General features: G+C 44.6%; 1 protein-coding gene and 1 long non-coding RNA gene across 2 annotated transcripts; one reads left to right on the forward strand and one right to left on the reverse strand.

Annotated features, from left to right (window-relative positions):
• Window positions 1-4010: 4010 nt before the first annotated feature.
• On the forward strand, window positions 4011-8297 carry LOC148112822 (uncharacterized). The gene is made up of 2 exons (XR_015728945.1): window positions 4011-5286; window positions 6386-8297. It is a non-coding gene; the product is annotated as an uncharacterized LOC148112822 (long non-coding RNA).
• A 1535-nt stretch (window positions 8298-9832) lies between these two features.
• Window positions 9833-12811, reverse strand: MYF6 (myogenic factor 6). Its single transcript, XM_034402889.2, has 3 exons — window positions 12005-12811; window positions 11645-11735; window positions 9833-10464 (listed from the first exon to the last, which is right to left on the reverse strand). The coding sequence occupies exons 1-3, from the start codon at window positions 12581-12583 to the stop codon at window positions 10346-10348; spliced, it is 789 nt and encodes a 262-aa protein (XP_034258780.1). The 5' UTR covers window positions 12584-12811; the 3' UTR covers window positions 9833-10345.
• Window positions 12812-21365: the final 8554 nt, after the last annotated feature.

A 21365-nucleotide genomic window follows, 5' to 3' on the forward strand; every position in this document is an offset into this window, starting at 1 on the left:
GGCCTCCGCCCCCGGTGTGCAATTTCTAGTCCCGCAACCTCTAAGGAACATTACAGAAGCTTCCCGGAGGCCCAGGCAATGAAGGGAAGAGGGAGGGGGCGTTGGGGGGTCATTAGTGGGTAATGATAAGACATTTAGCAGGCAGCGCTTGCCAAAGTCCCGGGACCCTTTAGCCCTTAAGGTCACGTGGGATCCTCCTAAGAAAACAAGCGGCTTCCCCTCAAATTCAAAGAGCCTGAGTGGCGCAGCAGACTAATGCTACTATTTAGCTTCCAGCTGCCTGCAATTACTGCGAGTTCAATTCTCACCAGGCTCAAGCCTTCCATCCTTTCTAAGGTAGGTAAAATGAGGACCCGGTTTGTGGGGGCAATAAGCTGACTTTGTATAAAATATACAAAAGTATGAAGGCTATTGCTTAGGCCTTGTAAGCCGCCCTGAGTCTCCGGAGAACGGTGGCATATAAATCAAAATAAAAAAAAAAATAATTCAATGCAAAGTCAGAGTACAACGTGTGTACAATGAGATTGGCTGAGCCTCCTTCGTGCACACCCCCACCCCCAACCAGTGGTGAAATCTAAAATTTGTTACTACTAATTCTGGGGGGAGGTGGTAATATGACTGGGTGGGCGTGGCCAATTTTTAAAAAACTTTTAAAACCATTTTTTCTACCTCTTCAGCGAAGAGGTTGTAAAAAATGCTTTCAAAAGGCTCTGACCATCCCAACTGAGTTGCCTGATCGGCAGAGGCTTTTTTTCTTTTAAATGCCTCTGACAATCCAAGCTGAGTTGCCTGATCGGCAGAGGCATTTAAAAGAAAAAAGAAAGCCTCTGATGATCCTGCGGTTCAGCCGGGCATGGGGGGAGGGGCAGGGATTTTTGCTACTGGTTCTCCAAACCACCTGCCTCGAAACGGGAGCATTTCACCCCGCCCCCAACTCAATACAACTCACAGTGAAAGACGGAGGGGAGGGGAATCCCTAACCCAATGAATCCTACTAACAAACACAACCCTACCACACCATGTGACCTTATTGCACTTTGCGTCGCCCGCAAGTTAATCATACTATGTTGTTGTAAAGTTATTTTCCATTCAGAAGCCTGACAGCCCACGGTGGGGCAATTTGCTTTTGTTTCTTTACGGTTGCCAGAGGGGCAGCCGGGCTAATCTGTTGCAGAAAACAACAACCACCAGGAGCCTTGGGGCACGTTCGAGACTGACCAATGGCACACGGTCTTGGGTTGGGGGGAGGCACTGCGCCCAATAGGAAGATTGCTGTGCTGAACGTCGCGTAATCCGGGGAGTGGGTGCCCGGGCGGCGGAGGCGGAGGGGGGGGCACTGAAAAGAGAGAAAGCGAAAGAAAATGCAGGGGGAGGGGCTTCCTCAGTGGCAGTTCAGTTACACGAGGGCCTTTCACAAAACATTGTCCAGCGTTGCCTTTTCTTCTGGCCTCTCCCACTTCCCAGTTTATCCTCTGTAATGAAACTGAAATGCGCCTTCCAGGCTCCTTCTAATTTGGGGCTACCAGACACTTATCACAGGTCTCTTCCCACAATACCCGATTCCCAAACAATCCTAGTTCACACGACCCCCCCCCCTCCCCAAGTCCCTCGTTGTATAGCGGGACTTTTTCCTAAGGCAGAAATCTTCAAACTTGGCAGCTTTAAGACTTGTGGACTTCAACTCCCAGAATTCTCCCAGGAGTTGAAGTCCACAAGTCTTAAAGCTGCCAAGTTTGGGGACCCCTGTCCTAAGTTGACATAAAAGCTCGCTTCCTTGCTCTCCGTCTGCTCCTTATGCAGGTTATCTGGCTAGGGAAGTCCACTCAGTAACAAGCAGCCTTAAATTCAAAGGGACCCACTGAGTCAATCTACCATCGCGCTATTCTGAACTTGCTTCCAAGGAACCGCCTTTGCTTTTGAAAGTCAACCGCCCATCAGGTGCATCACCCCTGTTGGCTAGGGCTATTCGCGAGTCCCCACGTTAAGATAGTGCCTCCGCCTTTGCAGTTGCCATTTTCCCCTTAAACCAGGGTTAAACCAGAGGAGCCTGAGTGGCGTAGGAGGCTAATGCCTCCTACTAAGGCAGCATTTAACATCCAGCTGCCTGCAATTACTGCGAGTTCAATTCTCACCAGGCTCAAGGTCGACTCAGCCTTCCATCCTTTCTAAGGTGGGTAAAATGAGGACCCAGTTTGTGGGGGCAATAAGCTGACTTTGTATAAAATATACAAAAGAATGAAGGCTATTGCTTAACGCATTGTAAGCCGCCCTGAGTCTCCAGAGAAGGGCGGCATATAAAAATAATAAAAAAGAAATAAAGTTAAGCCAAGCCAATCCTCTGCCTCACAAGCATTCCAATCTGACAGTTCATTCTCCGGCTAATTAATTCGTCTTCGAGCTCAAACGATTTCATTCCGTTTTGGTTCTAGGTGACCTCACTGGATGGCCTGATGACGGGCCAAGAAGAGCCTCTGTTTCTCAGGTCCTGCCGGACGCAAACTCCAAAGCAACGTTGACCGGGACCGATGGGACTTCGAAGGTGCTCGCTCTCCTGCTTTTGTCGGGATCTCCAAACTGAAGAAGCCGGGGAGCATTTTCAAGATGGGGAGAGCGTTGAACAAGGGAGTGAGTTGAATGGCCGACCTGCGTCTTCCTCTATCTGTGCACGTTCCGCCCAAAAGTTTATGCTTTCATTGTATCTTTACTTTTAGCCCGGCTCATTGTAAAGATTTGTGCTGTGTGTTTTGCCCCACGAATAGGCTGAAAGCATTCGGGTGAAAACGTTTTGGGGTCCTTACCAGTGGTGGAATTCATTTTTTTTTACTACCGGTTCTGTGGGCGTGGTGTTGCATGGTAGGCGTGGCTTAGTGGGCAGGGAAAGGATACTGCAAAATCCCCGTTCCCTCCCCACTGCTGTGGGAAGGATATTGTAAAATCCCCATTCCCTCCCCACTCTTGGGGGAAGGATATTGCAAAATCCCCATTCCCTCCCCACTCTTGGGGGAAGGATATTGAAAAATCCCCATTCCCTCCCCACTCTTGGGGGAAGGATATTGAAAAATCTCCATTCCCACCCCACTCTGGGGCCAGCCAGAGTTGGTATTTGCCGGTTCTCCGAACTACTCAAAATTTCCGCTACCGGTTCTCCAGAATCTGTCAGAACCTGCTGGATTTCAACCGAGAGAGGCCGGAAATCCCGAAGTCCTCCCAGGGAGTGGAGACTCCGGCATTGCTCTGGCACTTGGCGTCTTCCGCCACTTAAACCATAGGGATGGGAATCGGTTGCATCCAGGCGTGTCAGCATGGGATGGTCAAAAAAGTCAAGGTGGCACGGCACACACACACACACACACACAAATGGCCGCCACCTTAACTTTTTTTGCCCACACCCTAGGGACACCCCTGGATGCAACAGAAAGCCCCTTCAATGCCTTACCCTTTGCTTGCTTATGGCAGCTTTCCCTGCTCCGGTGGTGTCCACTTGTCCTTCGAATAAGTCGTAAAGGTGCTTCTTCCAAGAGGCAATAGGGTTTTCTTTTTTCTTTCCCTTTGAAAACGGGTCGCTTCTCATCCAATAAAACTTCTTCAGTTATAACTAAATATAGAATATTCTGAGTCAGAACTGAAGAAGCTTCCTGGATGAGAAGAAACGTTTTCAAAGAAAAAGAAAAGAACCAAGAAAGTCCACTTGCCTTTTGGAAAAAGCCCCTTTGGGACAACCATGAACTGGATGATTGAGAATCTCCATAGACATGTCCTTTGAGTACATTTCCCATCGTCCCCAACCAGCGGGGCCTCCACTTCGTGTTCCCGTGCTAATAGAGGATCCTCGCCAGATCCTGCTTCGGCGGATGCATCTGTGGGACAGGAAGGCCGCCTCTCTTGCCGGGGGTTTTCGACCCAGCTGCCAGAAATGTCTTGGGCCAGCCAAGGAGGGCAAGTGATCTTCGGGCAAGCGGCGGGGCAGAGAAGGGAAAGCTTTTGATCACGGCGGCGGCTGGAAGACTGAAGGGCTTAGCAAGCTTTCCCGCCCGGCGGCGAGTTCTTCGCCTTGTTTCACTGGAGATTTTGCAATTTCCTTTCCCCAAGAGTGGGGAGGGAATGGGGATTTTGCAATTTCACTGAGCGCCTCGTAGTTCCTAAACTACATGTTAATTGAAACTCCCTTCCCATAAATATTTCACGTGCAGTTGCCCCGGAACCACACTTAACTCGGTCAAGGGATGCCTAGTGGTCGTATTCGCACAACATCCTAAGTTTGGATAGATCGGTGGTGGTTTTAAGTTCGTTGCGCGAATCTATTGTATGCCTTAAGTCAGTGTAGGGTTACAAACAAATGCACGGAACCAGAGAACCGGTTGATTTCCTATAAAGTTAAGTGAGTGGTATGAACTCACCCTGTTTCTAAACACGGGTCAGATGAAAAGTAAAGTCCATGTCTTGAAGATTCCGCGGCTGTCTCGGTGGTGCAGCTTTGCAGAATCGAAGGGAGCGCGAGTTCCGAGGCGGCTCTTTGAAGACTGTCAGTTGTTGGAGGCAATTAGAAGGGGAGGTGGTGTTTGTTTGTTTGTTTTTAAAAAAGTCAAATTGAGAAGTGAAGTTCAAGTGTGGTAGACCAAATGTGTACGTCTCAACTTGTGTACCCGTGTGAAGCTATGATCGGAGCCCTCAGCTTCCGTCACTCAGTCCTGATGGGCATTGTAGTATGACAAGAGTGGAGGAGGCGAGATTTAGGAAAATGAGAGGCGGGCTGGTCTTAAAGCTATTCCCCAGCAGCCAAGGAAACCTCCAGCTGCGTTTCCTTCTCCTCTGGGACATTTGCCACTGGAGCTCAGTTTTCAGCCACCCAAATGAGCGAAGCGGGGGAGGGGCCGCAGCTTCTTGGCATCCCCCCCCACCCGCGCGCCCGGGTCCTCCCTTCCCCAAACTCGCGCACCTAAGTCAACACAGCCCTACCTGCTCCAGGGAAGGGCGGGCTCGGGCTGGGGCTGGGCCACCAGCTGCAGAAGCCATCGCCTTAGGCTCCGGCTGGGCGAGATCAAAAGCGGTCGGCTGGAAGAGGTCAAGCGGCCCGGGGCTTAGTCCTCCGGCGAGGAACGCCACTTTGCAGCCAAAAAAAAGGCCTCCAGTTTGTGGAAAAGCTGGACTGAGCTGATGACCTTGAGTTCCTTCTCCGCGTTCTCTTGCTGTTTTAAGGGCTGGAACGCCTCTCACGACGGACCTGCAGTATGAAAGATTTGGAAGATAGCCGAAAATTATGGGAACCTGCTGGGCGGATCCACAAAGGTGGGTGCTTGTGAGTTTCCTAATAGGAACAGAGACCTTTGCTCTGCTCTGACTCCTTTTGTCCGCTATCCCAATCAACCGGGTTTCCCACCCCTCTCAGCCATACTCATCTGGGGGAAAGAAGCGTTGGCATCCTTCAGTCTCAAGAGACAATATGGTATCGTGCTCTGGAAAGAGGCCCTAAAACAGCATCTGGTGTGTCTAAAAAGGCCAATTCGAGAGTGGCAATCCCTTCCACACTGAGGGCAGATACATTCTGTCCCCTGCCCAGCCCCCAGATTTCGCTGGTTCCAGAACTGCCTCTTTCCCTCAGCCTGCTCAACAAGTGTCTCTTCGAATTGGAGAAGGCCATGCTGCGTCTTTAGCCTCCAAGCTGAATGATCGGAGGTCAAGTTTTCCCAGTTGTTAATGTTCATTCCCAGAGCCTTTAGGTCCTTCTTGCAGATATCCTTATATCGCAGCTGTGGTCTCCGTCTGAGGTACTTTCCCTGCACTAATTCTCCATACAGGAGATCTTTTGGAATCCGACCATCAGCCATTCTCACGACATGCCCCAGCCAGCTTAGACTTCATTGTTTCAATAGTGTATACATGCTAGAAATTCCAGCACGTTCCAAGACTGCACTATTTGGAACTTTGTCCTGCCAGGTGATGCCAAGAATTCGTCAGAGACAGCGCATATGAAAGGTGTTCAACTTTCTCTCCCGCCATGCGTTTCCGGGGAGAAAGGTTGTCAGATACCTCTGGATCCAAAGGCTGGGCCACCGGTGAGCTCACCTGCCAAATCAAAGGTTTCTTCATGGTACCTCACAACAGCGCTTCCTTTGAGGCAAAGAAGGCAGGGGTGGGACTAGGGCAAATGCCAATCAATGAGATTTTAAAGACATTAAACGAAAGCAATTAATTTTATTGAATTTTTATGCCATCTCATTAATAGGGTGACTCTGAGGGGACTAATTAATTAATTAAATCATTAATTAATGGTATGTACTGATACTGAGGCACACTTCATAGTATAATAAATTCATTAAATTAACCATTATACAGAGTGAATGGGATAGGTCCCGAAAAATTTAACAGAATACTTTTAATTTAATAGAAGCCTTCCAGGGATGAGGAACCTGCCTTCCTCGGTCCCCCACCCCAGCGGAACTACAAGGCCCAGGATTCCTCTGTCCTGATGCTGTTATGCTTCAGTTGTTCTCTCCGTCCCCGTTGCCCAAAAGAAGATTCAGGAGCACTTCAAGGAAAGTGCAACAGAGAAAGTCCCGGATCCCTTTGCAAGACCTCCGCATCCGCCCTCTTCCTGAAGGAAGTGCAGGAAAAAAAAAACCAAGTGAAAGTCAGACTTAACTGTCTCCAGCCCCAGCCTCTAGGGTTTTGTGCTTCCACCACCATTGTGAGGTCTTTGGCTTTAGACTCGAATAAATATTGACATTGAATGCAAACACTTTCATTCCAAACCTTTCGGCTTCAAGGGGCGGGGGACCTGATGGTTACGGGCAGGTGAAATCCAGCAGGTTCTGACAACCAGTAGTGGAAATTTTGAGTAGTTTGGAGAACCGGTAAATATCACCTCTGACTGGTCCCAGAGTGGGGTAAGAATGGAGATTTTGCAATATCCTTACCCCAGAAGTGGGGAGGGAATGGGGATTTTGCAATATCCTTTCCCTGGAGTGAGGTGGAAATGGAGATTGCAATATCCTTCCCCCAGGAGTGGGGAGGGAATGGGGATTTTGCAGTATCTTTTCCCTGGAGTGAGGTGGAAATGGAGATTTTGCAGTATCCTTCCCCTGCCATGCCCACCAAGCCACACCCACAGAACCGGTAGTAAAAAAAATTGAATTTCACCACTGGTTGGGGGGGGGCTTGGATGGGTGATGATGGTGCAGCAATAGCACTTAGTCTTATATACTGCTTTATAGTGCTTTACAGCCCTTTCTCAGTGGTTTACGGTCAGCATTTTTTTTTTAAATTTGATTTATATGCCGCCCTTCTCCGGAGACTCAGGGAGGCTTACAATGTGTTAAGCAACAGCCTTCATACTTTTGTATATTTATACAAAATCAGCTTATTGCCCCCACAAACTGGGTCCTCATTTCACCTACCTTAGAAAGGATGGAAGGCTGAGTCAACCTTGAGCCTTGGAGAGATTCGAACCAGCAGTAAATTGCAGGCAGCTGTGTTAATAACAGGGTGCTTAGACCACTGTACTATTAAGGCTCTTTATTGCCTCCAACAATCTGTGGGCAATGGTGTATGAGGGGGAGAGAGAAATGAACAAAAATTATTTTTCCTCCTTAATGAGAAACCTTGAAATCCCTTATTCCAAACCATTTCTCACGTTACCCTGCTTTGCTAACGAGGGCGGGGGAGGGAGACCGTATCTCACACAGGGAGACTGGGAGGAAGGGCGGGGGAGAGAAAGCTGCCTTAGGAGGAGCCGTTCAATATGGTAGCTCTTGCTTCTACGCGTTCTTAGTTCACACCTAGCCCTGCCACTATGGCCCTTCACCTAGGAAAAATATTTATAAAGAATGCTTCTGCCTTCTCCTGAATGCATATTTTATTATTGGGGAAAAAAATCTTCATCACCTAAAACTAGTCTTAAGCAAATAGTACACCATAAGGATACAAACATTCGATCCTCCTCAAGTATGTTTATTCTAACGCACAACTGCAAAGTTGTTCAATTTTTTTACATTTGGGAATTGTAAGGAGCAACGCTAATGGATAAGAACCAGAGGTTTCTGTATATACACGTTCACAGTTGAATCCTAAGCACGCTTACTAACGGGGCAAAACAGCGTATACAACTCAAAAGGCTTAGGAGCCTTTAGGAATGGGTGTATGTAGGAGACTGCAGAGCAAGCCACGGATAGGCCACAAAAGCGGTGGCACCCAAAACGTCTTCGGTGTTTGGGGCGTGCATAAGTTGAAGGCTTTTGCATCGCCCTCAAAATAACCATCGCCAAGAAGTCTGTGTGAATGGCGGGCAAAAAAAAAAAAGACTCTTTGTAACTCTCTTCCGAAGAGAAGTGGACGCCCAAGAGAGACAATATTAGATAAAGACCAGGACACTTTTGCAAACCTTTCGGGACTCTTGTGCGGGTACTCGAACATTGAAGTTGGGGACGCGTTTCCTAGGAAGTATTCCCTGAATTTTCTCCCCACCTAAGAAGCCTACAAGTGCAATCCTTTGATATAGGTCATCATTCCTTTTACAATTATGATTTATTCTGCATTACCAATAAACCAGATCTGAATTATTGTAGAGGAAATTGCCAACTGTGGATTTCCCTCCCTCTCCCTGGTTAACTCTGAATAAGTCGTGAGAAGAAAATAACTTTTTCCTTTTTAAAAAAAAAAAATCTCCGAAGTAAGGAATCCTTCCAAGGGGGCTACTCCCGAGGGAGAAAAGTGGGCCAGGGGTTCCTCTGAGGGTCCGGAGCGAAGCAGCGTCGCCAGTAGTTGCAGCATGGAAATCCCCTGTCTTGGAGGTGGGGGCGCCAGGGGAGGGAAGGCGCCGGCCATGCCAGTGTTCCTTGGTGGTCGTCCCTCCCTGCCCCCCCCCTTTGATAAACAAACTGGGACAACTTGGAGCGCCGTCTTGCACAGCCTCAGAAGTCGCTGCCTTTTCTACGAGCTTTAATTGGGAAGGGGAGTCTTGTTTGTCCCGGTCTCTCTCTCCCCCTCCTCCCCCCCCACCGCTGCCCCTTAACCTCTGCCGCGGGGGCCCATCACCAGGGACTTGGCCAACTTTTGTCGCACTCCGGAATCCCCGGCTAGAAAGTTTGCTGACGGGAAGTCCGTTCCAAAGCCTCCCCCCCCACCTTAAAAAGAAGGGGGGGCGGCACGCCTGTAAACATTTTGACAAGGTTGAGCGCTGGTGGGACAATGAAAGCTGTGATTCAACCTTGGCACATATGCGCTGATATCCGATCCCAGTCAAATAACCCTAAGTGGTGTTTGGGAACTCTGCAGCAACGCGCGATAGATAGGGCGTTACTCTCATCCAGCCGTTCATATTTTAGTTTTGCTGGAAACGGTTCCGGCACACGCACGAGGTGAGGTCTCGAACAAAGGTCGCGTTGGGGGAGGAGGGGCGGGAAAGCGAAAGCTCGACTGTCAAGAGGGGTCCCAAAGGCAATCAAACCAGCCAGTTTAACGCCCAGGGTCCATCCGATCTCCATTCCCGGCTGGGGAATTCTGGGAGTTGAAGTCCACACATCGTCCAGCGGCCAAGGTTGAGAAACACTGATTTATTTCAACTGATCCAACACTAGCCAGGTACCTACCAAGAGAAGAGAGGGCCGCCTCAGAAACTTCCAAAGACGGAATTCCTTTGAGCTGAGGAACAAGAAGAGTTACGAATTCCGGCTCCTTTTATTCATTTACTAGTAACAGAAACACTTGAAGGGAAAAATAGATGTCGATCTTGGTGGAAGGGAGAGGAGGAGGGATTTCCGGATTTTCCTTCATTTATTCTTTTCTTTCCAGTTTTTAACTGAATCCCACAGGAAGATGAAAATATTCGCGATAAGAGTTTTGTACACAAAGAGATTTATTTTACAGCCTTGGGAATGTTACCTACATTTTCTTATATACAAGATCACATCCCACATTTTAAATAGATATTCTGTTTAAAAAAAAGGGGGGGAGTACTAAAATTATATACTTGTCATTTTATAACACACAGAGAGACACACGTACACACTCACACCCACATACACACAAACCAAGATCTCGGGATCATAAGCGTCCTTCCAACAGGAACGAGGTTTCAAGGAAGTTGTTCTCCAAACACAAAGTAATATATTAATTATAAAACAGTTGAGAGATAAATAAAAAATAGAATTTAAATCAGAGAGGGGCGGTTTTCTTTATCGGATGGGCAAAGCTTCCTCTGAAGAAGGTGCACATTCATTTATTCAGCTGCGTTGCCCCCTTTCTCCCCTCTAGAATTTCCAGAAGATTAAATTAATTCGAGGTTTCGCTTCAAAGTGCGAACTCAAGCAGTTCCTTCCACTGCCCCGTTTTCAAAAACACTACCGGGCCACTATTTTTCCACCACTTCTTCCCCGTTGGGTACTTTGCGATCTTCGGAAGAGATACTGTTCACGATCGAGGAAAGGCAGCGGAGGCTGCTGGAGGCTGAAGAATCCACGGGAGTCCCTCCTGTTTTGGAAAGAAGGGGAAAACGTTTAAGATCCAGGACCCAGTGAGAGTCAACAGCAAGGAAGCCAACTTTCCACTGTAACGCGTCACCCAAGAGCTATCCTCACCCCCCCCCATATTTTAATCACCCTCATTCTGCTGGTTAGCACCTTCCAGACTTTTATGACGGCACCGGCTTTCGGGATCTAAAAATCTCACCATCATATGCACCTCCAGTCGGGTGTGATACAAGAACTGATTGGCCGTTGTCAAAAAAAGAAATGGTAGCTGCTTCTATGACCTCCATGCAGTTCTCAAGGTCCTTATGAAATCCTCGGGGGGCTCAAGTTCGATTCCAAGGTAGTTTGACCTTAATAATTCTGAACGTTTTTGGTTTCTTTCAAGGAAGAAGGTAAGCGCACAATGTGAGCCTACGTGCACAATGTGACGGTGTGACTCACATGCAGCTGGCCCAGCAACTCGCTGCGTTGAATTACAAAACCCCGGGAGTCTAGGAAAACTTGTGCCGTAGCAAATGGTCCGAGACGTTTCGGTTATTTTCATTCAATCAAATTTAGGGCCAGATAGGCGACTTAAACTTATGCTTTGAAACCAAGTTTTTCCATTTCATTCAGTGGGATTTATTATCTCCGAATCGTCTGTAAAGCTCCACCGATAAAACTGGATCCTAAAGCTCAGCTGTTTCGGAAGGAAAATGTTCCCATAGGCATTTTACTTAAGAGTTCTAAAATTCGAAGCCAGCTTTTAACATGCCGGTTGCCTTGAGTCTTTAAAAAAAGGAAGACCCGGCTGTACAAAACGCTTGTTTTGATTCTGGACCTGAACTACACGGAAAACAGATGCGGCGCTCGGTATTCTAGCTATAAAACCCCGGACACAATTTTAGGCTGCTTAGTTATCCTGTTGAAATCAGCACTTGCTCCCTGATGGCTCATTGCAACTCTCAGACGCGACAGAAAATCCCGTTTGGCTGAGGCTCTTTTCGTCATCTGACAGCCACTCCATTTTATTAATTGTGGCCCTCGAAGGATTTGTAAGGATTTGGGCTGTCCTGGGAGCCAATTCGGGCCAAACCTGCGAAGGACAGATGTCTGGCCGGGGCCCTGATTCCCCAGCTAACTCAGAGGCGGAGAAATGCGCTCCGAACAACCCGCCAGCCCAGCATTGAAGCGCGCTTTACCTTCCTTGGCGCTGATCGGCAGCGTCCGGGAATGGTCAGAGCCGCTCGGCCAGGCGGAGCTGCAGGTGCTCAAGTAGTCGGGGGTGGCCATCTGAAAAGGAGAAGGAGAAGGAGAAGGAGAAGGAAGGAAGAGAAAAAGAAAGAAAGAAAAAGAAAGAGAAAGAAAGAAAGAAAGGAAGGAAGGAAGGAAGGAAGGAAGGAAAGGAAGGAAGGAAGGTGGGGGAGAGGGGAAGGCGATCACCAGCCACTTCCAAGCGCCCCGCCCCGCCCCACTGCCGCGCCCAGCCCTCTTCCCCGGCTGGCCAAGGCCAAGTGGAGAGAAGGGTGTCCGGGCAGTGTCTGTGGCCGAGCCGCGCTTACGTTTCCGCGCTTGGGGCCGCCGAAGCCGAAAGCGCCGTTGTCCCCGGCGCTTCCATCGCCAACGGGCAGGAGCAGGTCGTGGCCTTTGTCCTGCTGGTCGAGGCGCTGGAGCAGCTCCTGCAGCCTCTCGATGTAGCTGATGGCGCTGCGCAGGATCTCCACCTTGGGCAGCCGCTGGTTGGGGTTGGCCACCGTCCGCCTCTTGAGGGCCTCGAAGGCCTCGTTGATCTTCTTGAGGCGCCTCCTCTCGCGCAGCGTGGCCGCCTTGCGCCGGTCGGTGGGCGCCGCTTTCTTCTTGCACGTCTTGCAGGCCCAGATCAGGCACTGGCCCGGGCAGTGCAGCGGCTGGAAGCCCGGCGGCGCCAACACGTGCTGCTCCTCGCCGCTGCTGTCGCCGCCGCCGCCGCCGCCTCCGCCGCAGGGCTCCGGGGCCAGCTGGTCCTGGCACGACGAGGGCGACAGGGTGCTGTCGCTGCCCGGGTAGAGCGGCGACCCCTCGGCCATGTCCAAGCTCTGTAGGGCTCCATTCTCGCCGTCCAGGTAGAAGAAGTAGGAGCCGGATTCGAAAAGGTCCATCATGATGGGCTCGCGGGTCGCCTCTGGGCCTCCCGGGGGTGGGGGCGGGGCTGGCCGAAGGCGCGCCGGCGAAGCGGCCCGACGGAATTTAATTAGCGCGGTGACATAAGAGCCCTGGGCTGCTTTATATATAGTAGCCCCTGAAACTCTATCCAACTTTTAGCTGTCGCCACGCATCACCCTCCTAGGAGCCGAGCAGAAAGCCAGCTCGAGGTGCCAGCCGGAGACTCTGATGGGCCAGGAGGAAAGGAGGAGCAGAAAGGACACATCTCCCCTCCCCCACCCCCCACTCCCCCAAATTATAAACTCAAGAGCCATTAAAACAAAAACCAGGTTGGGTGGGGGGAGAGAATGAATGACAAAGCTGAGTTGCTTGTTTCTGGGTGTAAGTGTGGGGTGGGGTGTGAAGGAAAAAAGGAGTACAGGTAATCCTTGCCTTACGACCACAATTGAGCCCCAAATTTCTGTCGCTAAGTGAGACATTGGTTGCACCATTTTGCAACCTTTGTGCCCCATTTGTTAAGTGAATCACGGAAGTTGATAAGTTGGTGACACGGTTGTTAAGTGAGTCGGGCTTCCCTATTGACTGTTTGTCAGAAAGTTGCAAAAGGTGATAACATGACCTCAGGACACTGCAATCATCATAAGTATCAGTCAGCTGCTGAGCATCTGAATTTTGATCATGTTGCAATGATCGTAAGTGTGAAAAATGGCCATCTCACTTTTTTCAGTGCCCTTATAACTTCAAACAAACTATTGTAAATCAAGGACTACCTGCAATCAATTTCAATCCCAAACAGGGATGAATCCTTGTGGGCCCAGGGCTAAGTATAGATCCCCAAAGTAGGCCTGAAGATTATACCAGCAAAGGAGCAAATCAGTATCTTTGTTGGGCTGAGCATTATTGTTGGCTTTTTCTTTCAGCATAGGATTCCTATGACCCACACCAATTAGGCGTGGTCCAAGAGTATCTACTATCCATCCATCCATCCATCCATCCATCCATGGGCTAATTCATAAGACTCTGTTGGCATACAGTGAATGTGCATTCAGTAGATATATGTGTGCCATATATGCCAGATTGCCCGATTTTCAATCAGACCCCGGGTTTGAAGCCAGTAGCAATTACTTGTTTGCACGTGTAGTTTTTAACAATACAGTTGGACTCTGATTCAGACCAAATAAAAATTACTGCTTCCTGTTTTTGATATACATAATGCATATGCTTAGTGACACATCTAGTTGGATTGGTTTCTGATGGCCACGTTTTTTTCCCTAACAATTTAGGAATAGGAAGATGGAATGGTGAAAGCAATGGTTTGAAGCCAAAATCTGCATGACCAATTTCTGTACTTTGCCTATTAAGCGCCTATAACATACCAAACATTGTAAAAGATAACCTTGTTGTTCACCTTCATGAAAAAAAGGTCTCCTTAGATAAATGTATAAACTTGGTTTCAAGGAGTTGCAAGTACATGTTACAAATAACTCTACTGCATAGAGATAGAAACATTAATTCCAGTGAAACAGCTTGGAATCCAAACAGTCTGTCTGGTTTCTTTGATCAGGGAGGGATCAAGTGATCAAGACACTTCAGAAAATGTCCCTGCAGAAGTAACTAGCTTTTACAGTAGTGCCCTTGCAATCAGAAAACTAATAATTTGTAGTTGGCAACTGGGGGCTGAACTTTTTCTATTATCTTGTTGCGGAAGACAACAAAACGGTAGAAGTATTTTCCTCCTCATATTATTTATTATGCACAGGGCTCTAGCTTTTCTTCTTTTAAGCCCATCTGAATGCTGAATTATGGCGGTACAGTCAAAGACAACTCCAGTAATCCAAAAAGTTTTAGGAGATGCAGGTGGCCCTGGATTTTCAGCTTCTGAATTATAACAATATTGATTGTATTAAGTCAAAAGTAATGGTTTTTTTTCTTAGAAAAGAAGGTTAAAGTTTCCTGGATTATGAATGGTCACAGATAAGATAAATTTATTGTTAAATGTATTTTGAAATCTGATTCAGACTACTAGTTGAAAAGTCATGTTAAGCTAGCAAAGAACAAACATAAAAGCAGTATGTGTTATAGAGAAAATTTGTTCTGCCACATAGAAATACTAATCACACCCAAATAGTTGGGGACTCAATTTGGTTTTCAAAATGTTGCTTATGGTTCTTAGATCTAAATTACAAGCCTTGCTGAAATATACCTGAAGTCTGGTATTATGATCAACTGATTGTAATACACACATTAATCTTATAATTAATACATATTTATCTTCAAATGTGTACATATATGGAAATTAATTCAATATGATACAAAGATATTTTTTCCTACCTGAATGATTAAAAATTCAAAACTATTTAAAATGATATAGCCTTTTTCAGCAACAAATGCTTGAAAAACATTACACTGGAGACTTTTTAGTGAGGTTTCATGATGAACTAAATGTCCCTGAAGGAATGGGGACAGCATTGCAATGGAGATTGATGACTAGGTAGCTAATACTGGATGGCAAAGACTCTTGCTCTTCTGGTTTCCTGCACTCCCATGCATGCAAAGATCAGCTAGCCTGTGTGCATGTTAGTACCGGAACCCGGAAGAGCAACGGGCGACAGCTAGTGTGCCCGGAGAGATGGTTCTGCGTTCCAGTTCCAGCACATGTGCCATAGGTTCACCATCACTGCATTATAAAAACTGAGGTTTTGTCAGCTCATGAGTTAAACATTGATAGTGGAAGGATTTCAACCAGGCTCCCAGCCCTAATGCAACCTATAAGGGGGTAAGGTTTGCTGAGCCTCATTTGTTTTCTAACTCATTTTGAGAGAAATTAAAATACAAAACTTCAATAAACATATAAAAAAGAAAAAACATAAACACGACATTGAAAAAAGGTGTACTAACACCCCCCTCAATACATACATACATACATACATGCACACACACACACACACACACACACACACACACACACACTATCTTCCCTAGCTGAACACTGGAACAAATATCCATGTTTGCTTCTTAATAACATCTCTTATCAATTGTTGACCAATTAAATATCAAATGCAGTCTCCACAATTGGTCTATCTTCCCAACAAAATCCAGATGAAAGTGGTTTCTGATTAAATATAACACATCCATTCCCCAAAATTCTTCAGTCCTTCTCCAAAAATCCAATTTATCACATCTCCATTCACACAGGCTTCTGCTATTGTAAAAGAATGCAGGCTTGAACTTTTAGAGAGGGGTATGCAACTTGCTCAGTAGGTTCTATGTCTGAATAGTCCATATCTTTTTCCAGACTTTCCAATGCAGGGGTCTGCAACCTTAAACACTCAAAGAGCCATTTGGACCCATTTCCCACAGAAAAAAAACCACCAGGAGCCACAAAACCTGGTGAAGTGTTTGGGCCAGGTGAGGAGTGACTGGGAGGGGAAGGCAAAGGGCGGGACGAGCCAGTGATGGGACAGGGAGTCGCAGCAGAGGGCCCAAAGAGCCGCATTCAGCTCAGGAGCCACGGGTTGCTGACACCCTTCCAATGGTTTGCAGCTTTTTAATCACATTCCTTTTGTGAATTAATTTATCCAGAACTACATGCATCTGAAGATTTTCTACAGCCATTATCATTTCATCAAACTTTTTTTTAAAAAAGCTTTCAACTAAAAATTGCATGTTACCTAAAGGACTTTTTCTGGATATCAGCCCTTGCTTGTCTGTAATCCGATACACTGTTTTTCTGTGTAATTTAGCCAGGAAACAAAGGACACTGAAGCAGGAAAAAAAACAGGAAAGATGTTTTCTGGATATTTTGATCCAAGGTTAAATGAAAAGAAAAAGTAAGTATTTGGCAAGTTTAAAAAATGAAAAAGCCCTGTGGTGAGAGTCCAAGATTAATGTAAATCAAATGAAAGCACTTTCACCATCCAAGTATATGCCGTGTTTCCTTACAGAAAATGAAAGTTATTCAAAACAGCATAAATCAAAGGAAAAAAGAGAACAGGTAGAGTCCAGCAAGGGGTTAAAATAAATCAGTATTCAGCCAGATGGTCAACTTTGAAAGATAAAAAGCAGATTAAAACAGAAAATTCAAAAACTGAAGTTAAAACTCAGGTATGCTTAAGAAGATAAACTGCTGAAAGGAAGATGGATGACCAATGACTTTCTGATCGCTCCCAAATGGAACTGGAATCTTCAAGACTCTCCTTCCCAGATGGATCCATGACTATCCAAAAGCTGTCTTGAGTCATTCCTAAGTACTCAAATTCAGGGAGCAGCACTGCCAGAGAATCAGTTTTGGCAGCAATATTAGCAGATCATTGGTAGGAGAAAGAGAAAAAAACCTCTTACTGTCCAGCAGGCATCTTAGGGAGGAGTCCCTGAATCTCATTTGTTAGTCACTTTCAGAAACTGGTTTTTACTTCCTTTTTAGTTATTAGGAAATTTTGGAACAATATGTTTTATAGCACTGAGTGGGTTTCCTTTCTTTCACTAAGAAGTTTTAAATACAAGTTTAAGTTTAACTTTAAAAAATCTTTTTAATAAACAGCAAAAGAGCAATTAGAATGTTGATTTTGAAAAATTACAAGTAAACTAAGGGACTAGATGGATTTGGAATAAGATTTTGTTTTTTTTTAAATTTTTTATTATATTTTTATTGTTAAAGAATAACAAAAAGGAAAAAAAATCAATACAAAAAATCAATAGTAAGGAAAGAAAATTTTTTTCCCCCCAACGTGCTATAGCATGTTGGAATAAGATTTTGGAATTAATAAGAATCATCCTTCATTTGTAAATTCATTATTTCCATCTCCTTGTAAGCTAATTTTTTAAAATTTCACCCATAAATCAATTTCAATTTTATTCAATGGAGCCTAATCTTCTGTAGTTATACCAGCAGATGCTAGTAAAATGTTAAAATAATTCAAAAACTTTCTGTCACTTAAGTTTCTTTTAAAGTAGGCATCTGGTGCCCTCTAATGTCTAATCTTGAAGTCTTTTTATCAATTCAGAATATAAACAGAGTAATGTTCCTCTCATGCAAGTGGATCTTTTCAATCAACATCAAACCCTTAAATCAAGTCCATCTGAGTACATAAGCCATATGAAAAATTTCAAACTCAATAATAATATTTTATTGTGCATTGCCCAGAGTCACTCTTTGAGGGAAATGGGTGGTTCAGAAATGTGAAAAATACCTGCCCTGGCCCTCCCAGGGCCTCCCTCATCCCACCCCCCAAAATACATTGTGCTCCAGTTCCTGCCCCTGGGGTCCCCACAAGTTTTAGGTCTGATTTCCTCCACACATTATTATGTACTAACATAACATTTAATTCAGCGTGGAAAGCAAAAGTTCAGAGGTGGAAGAAAAAATTATCCTTCAGAATGATAATCATGAAGACTACTCTCATTGAGCAGATGGAGCACATCAATCAATGTCAAATTGACACCAGTATTTATTTAGAAGAATAACTAATGTAAACATATACTTGAGACATTGGCATCCAGTTCTACCTTTGAGTGCAATCTTCTTCAAGTTGTTTGTTTGTTTGTTTGTTTACTTACTTACTTACTTATTAAGAACATATTAGGTAATTTATATAATTATAAGCATGAATTTAATACATGTTGAACTATTGCTTCAACCAGCCAAATATTTCTGCTAGCATGGAATTGTTGATGTTAATATCCAACATATCTGGAGAAGAGTTTAGGAAGGGCTAAATAGGAGCATTGTTTTATTACTTGTATACAATTATTTAACTGCTAACTGTATCTCAGCTCTTAAAACAGAAGAGGACACATTACTTGTTCAAGGAAGGACCAATAATACCTGAGGTTGTTTTGTGTATTACACATATGCCATCCAATACGTTTAATTAAGAGATGTTTCTTTTGAAAAAAAAATACTATACTGTTGTCTGATAGGAGAAATCTGAGAAGGGTTATTAGATCAGGTTATATTTTCATCACTACTGAGTGATGACATTTCCAGTATGGGATAGTAGATTACTTTTCAGTAAGTTGACCTATCCTGGCACAGATTCTAAAAATTAAATTTCACAAGGAAGTATCCAACACATTGAGTTAAAGAGTTCAGTAACTTCACAGCCAACCCTACTACAAATCAAGAATCCTATGGGATTTGAAAGGCCAAAATGTTTTGGAATTCAGTGGAAAAAAATAGACATTTCACTTCATTTTTGTTCCTCACTTAATCAGATTCTATGCACACAACTTTCTTTAAACAGACAAGGAACCCAATTTATTTATTTATTTATTTTGAACTGGTGTTAGAGTGGTGGTGTAGTGTTATCAGTCTTAAGACCCCAGGTATAATATATTTACAGTGCCTGTTGGTGACTAATATGTTTAGTCCCAAAGCCAATATTTACACACACACACAATCGCTAAGGTTGTGCAAAAAAGTTGGAATTTTGATTTAAAGGCAATGCAATAAAGTGATTACTGATTGAACTTGAATGTCAAAACTACTATTAGATTGAATCAAATAACTGAATTGATGCTCCTGCATTTACAGTGAAATAAATTTTCCAAAGAAATTCAGAAATAGTGAACTGAATTGATCTCATTCAGTTTGATTAGAACATCTGAATTATATTGGATTAATTTTTCAAATCAAATGAGTTATTCAAATTTAATTTTTCCTTTTTTCTCACAGGTTTAATGCAGAGGTGAAATTTAATTTTTTTTACTACCAGTTCTGTGGGCGTGGCTTGGTGGATGTGGTGTGGCTTGGTAGGCGTGGCTTGGTGGGCGTGGCAGGGGAAGGATACTGCAAAATCTCCATTCCCACCCCACTCCAGAGGAAGATTACTGCAAAATCCCCATTCCCTCCCCACTCCTGGGGGAAGGATACTGCAAAATCCCCATTCCCTCCCCACCCCTAGGGGAAAGATATTGCAAAATCTCCATTCCCACCCCACTCTGGGGCCAGCCAGAGGTGGTATTTACTGGTTCTCCGATCTACTCAAAATTTCCGCTACCGGTTCTCCATAACCTGTCAGAACCTGCTGGATTTCACCCCTGGTTTAATGGCCATCATATAAAAGCCATTGTTTGCATTGTTCCTGCTATTTTCTCCATTGCCTTACTTTTGTACAGTTTTTCTGATGAATTCTTGAAAAGTTTAAAGCTTGAATATAATTTTGTAATCCTAATAAATATGTTTGGACCTATGAACCTTATTTTAATTTTCTTAATTGATTCAGTCAGTTATTAAAAAGTGAATTCAATGAAAAAACAAATAAAATTGAGTTTTGACATATAGTCGGTGCAAAATAAGTTTATTTCTTCAATTATTAGATTTTTATCCCAACTTTATTACTTTATAAATAACTGATGGGGCAGTGAACATACTTAATATTTCTTTCTCTTTCTCTCCCTCTTTTCCCTCACAAAATAACCCTGTGAGGTGGATTGGCTGAGAGAGTATGACACCCAGCCACCGTTCATGCCTAAGGTAAGACTAGAACTCACAGTCTTTTGATTTCTAGGCCAGCACCCTAACCTCTATACCAGACTGTTAAGCTTATTAAAAACCATGTAACTACAGCAGATGTAGAAAGTTGCCTTATCTTTCAGAGCTCTTGGAGCATGGGGAACCACCAGAGTATTGAAAAATGCTGATGCAGTTCCAGTCTTCAAAAAGGATTTTAAAAAGTGGTTCCAGGAAACTAAAGACCAATCAATACCTGGGAAAATCCTGGAAAAGATAAGCAAATGGATTTGTGAGCATCTAGAAATGAACAAGGTGATTACTGGAAGCCAGTATGGGTTTATTAAAATGGAACATACTAGACAAACTTTATTGCATTCTTTGATAAAGAATTAGTGGATCAGGGAAATGCTCTGGATATTGTATGCTTGGATTTTAGTAAGGCATTTGATAAACTATACTGCAGCCTATTTCTTAGTGCAATGTGGAATAGATAGTACCCCCACCAGATGAATTTGCAGTTGGTCAGTCTTAGTGTGTAGTCCTCAATGGATCTCCATCTACATGGAGGAAGCATGCAGTGGGAAACTTTAAGGTTCTGTGTTGGGCTCAGTGCTCTTCAACATCTTCATACTTCAGTGATGCTTCATCACTGGAGATTTTCCAGAAAACTTTGGATAATCATTTGTCTGGGATGGTATAAGGACTCCTGCCTTGGGCAGGAGATTGGATTAGAAGACCACCATATTGGGATTTTAAGGAATTTGGTAATTCGTTTTTGACAATACTGTAATATTTTATATCTGAAAATGATAAAATTTGCATATGAGATGTAAAGGAATTACTTAACCTTCCTATTTTTCGTATCCTTCTATCCACCCGCTATCAGAACTGATAAAGCTTCTAGCATGAGAAGCAAAAAAATGTCTTCTTTCTCAAGGAAAAAACAGTCCTGTTGCCTTTTGAAAAAAAGAACTTTTGAGACAAGGATAACTTGGATGACTGAACCACAGATATTAAGCTGAAAATGCTTACCAGTATCTAGAGATTGGCATTATTTAAAGATAATGGAATTAAAACATTGCATTATTGTTATATTTGGTTGCACTGTCAACCAAATATTTAGACTGGCATTTTTATCCACATATTCTTTCCAAGGATCTGGGATAGGCAGATGTTGTTCGACGGTGTTAAAAGTATTGTCACAGGATGTAAGCTGTTCCAAGTAAAGCTGCCTTTTGCAATTGACTGCAATTGCAAAAGCCAATAGTGTTCAACCAGTGATCCAGATGTTTTTGGATTATACCCAAGGCACCTATTATTACTGGTAA

The sequence above is a fragment of the Pantherophis guttatus genome, chromosome 7, assembly GCF_059756535.1.
Source record: "Pantherophis guttatus breed Tessera chromosome 7, ASM5975653v1, whole genome shotgun sequence".
NCBI lineage: Eukaryota > Metazoa > Chordata > Lepidosauria > Squamata > Colubridae > Pantherophis > Pantherophis guttatus.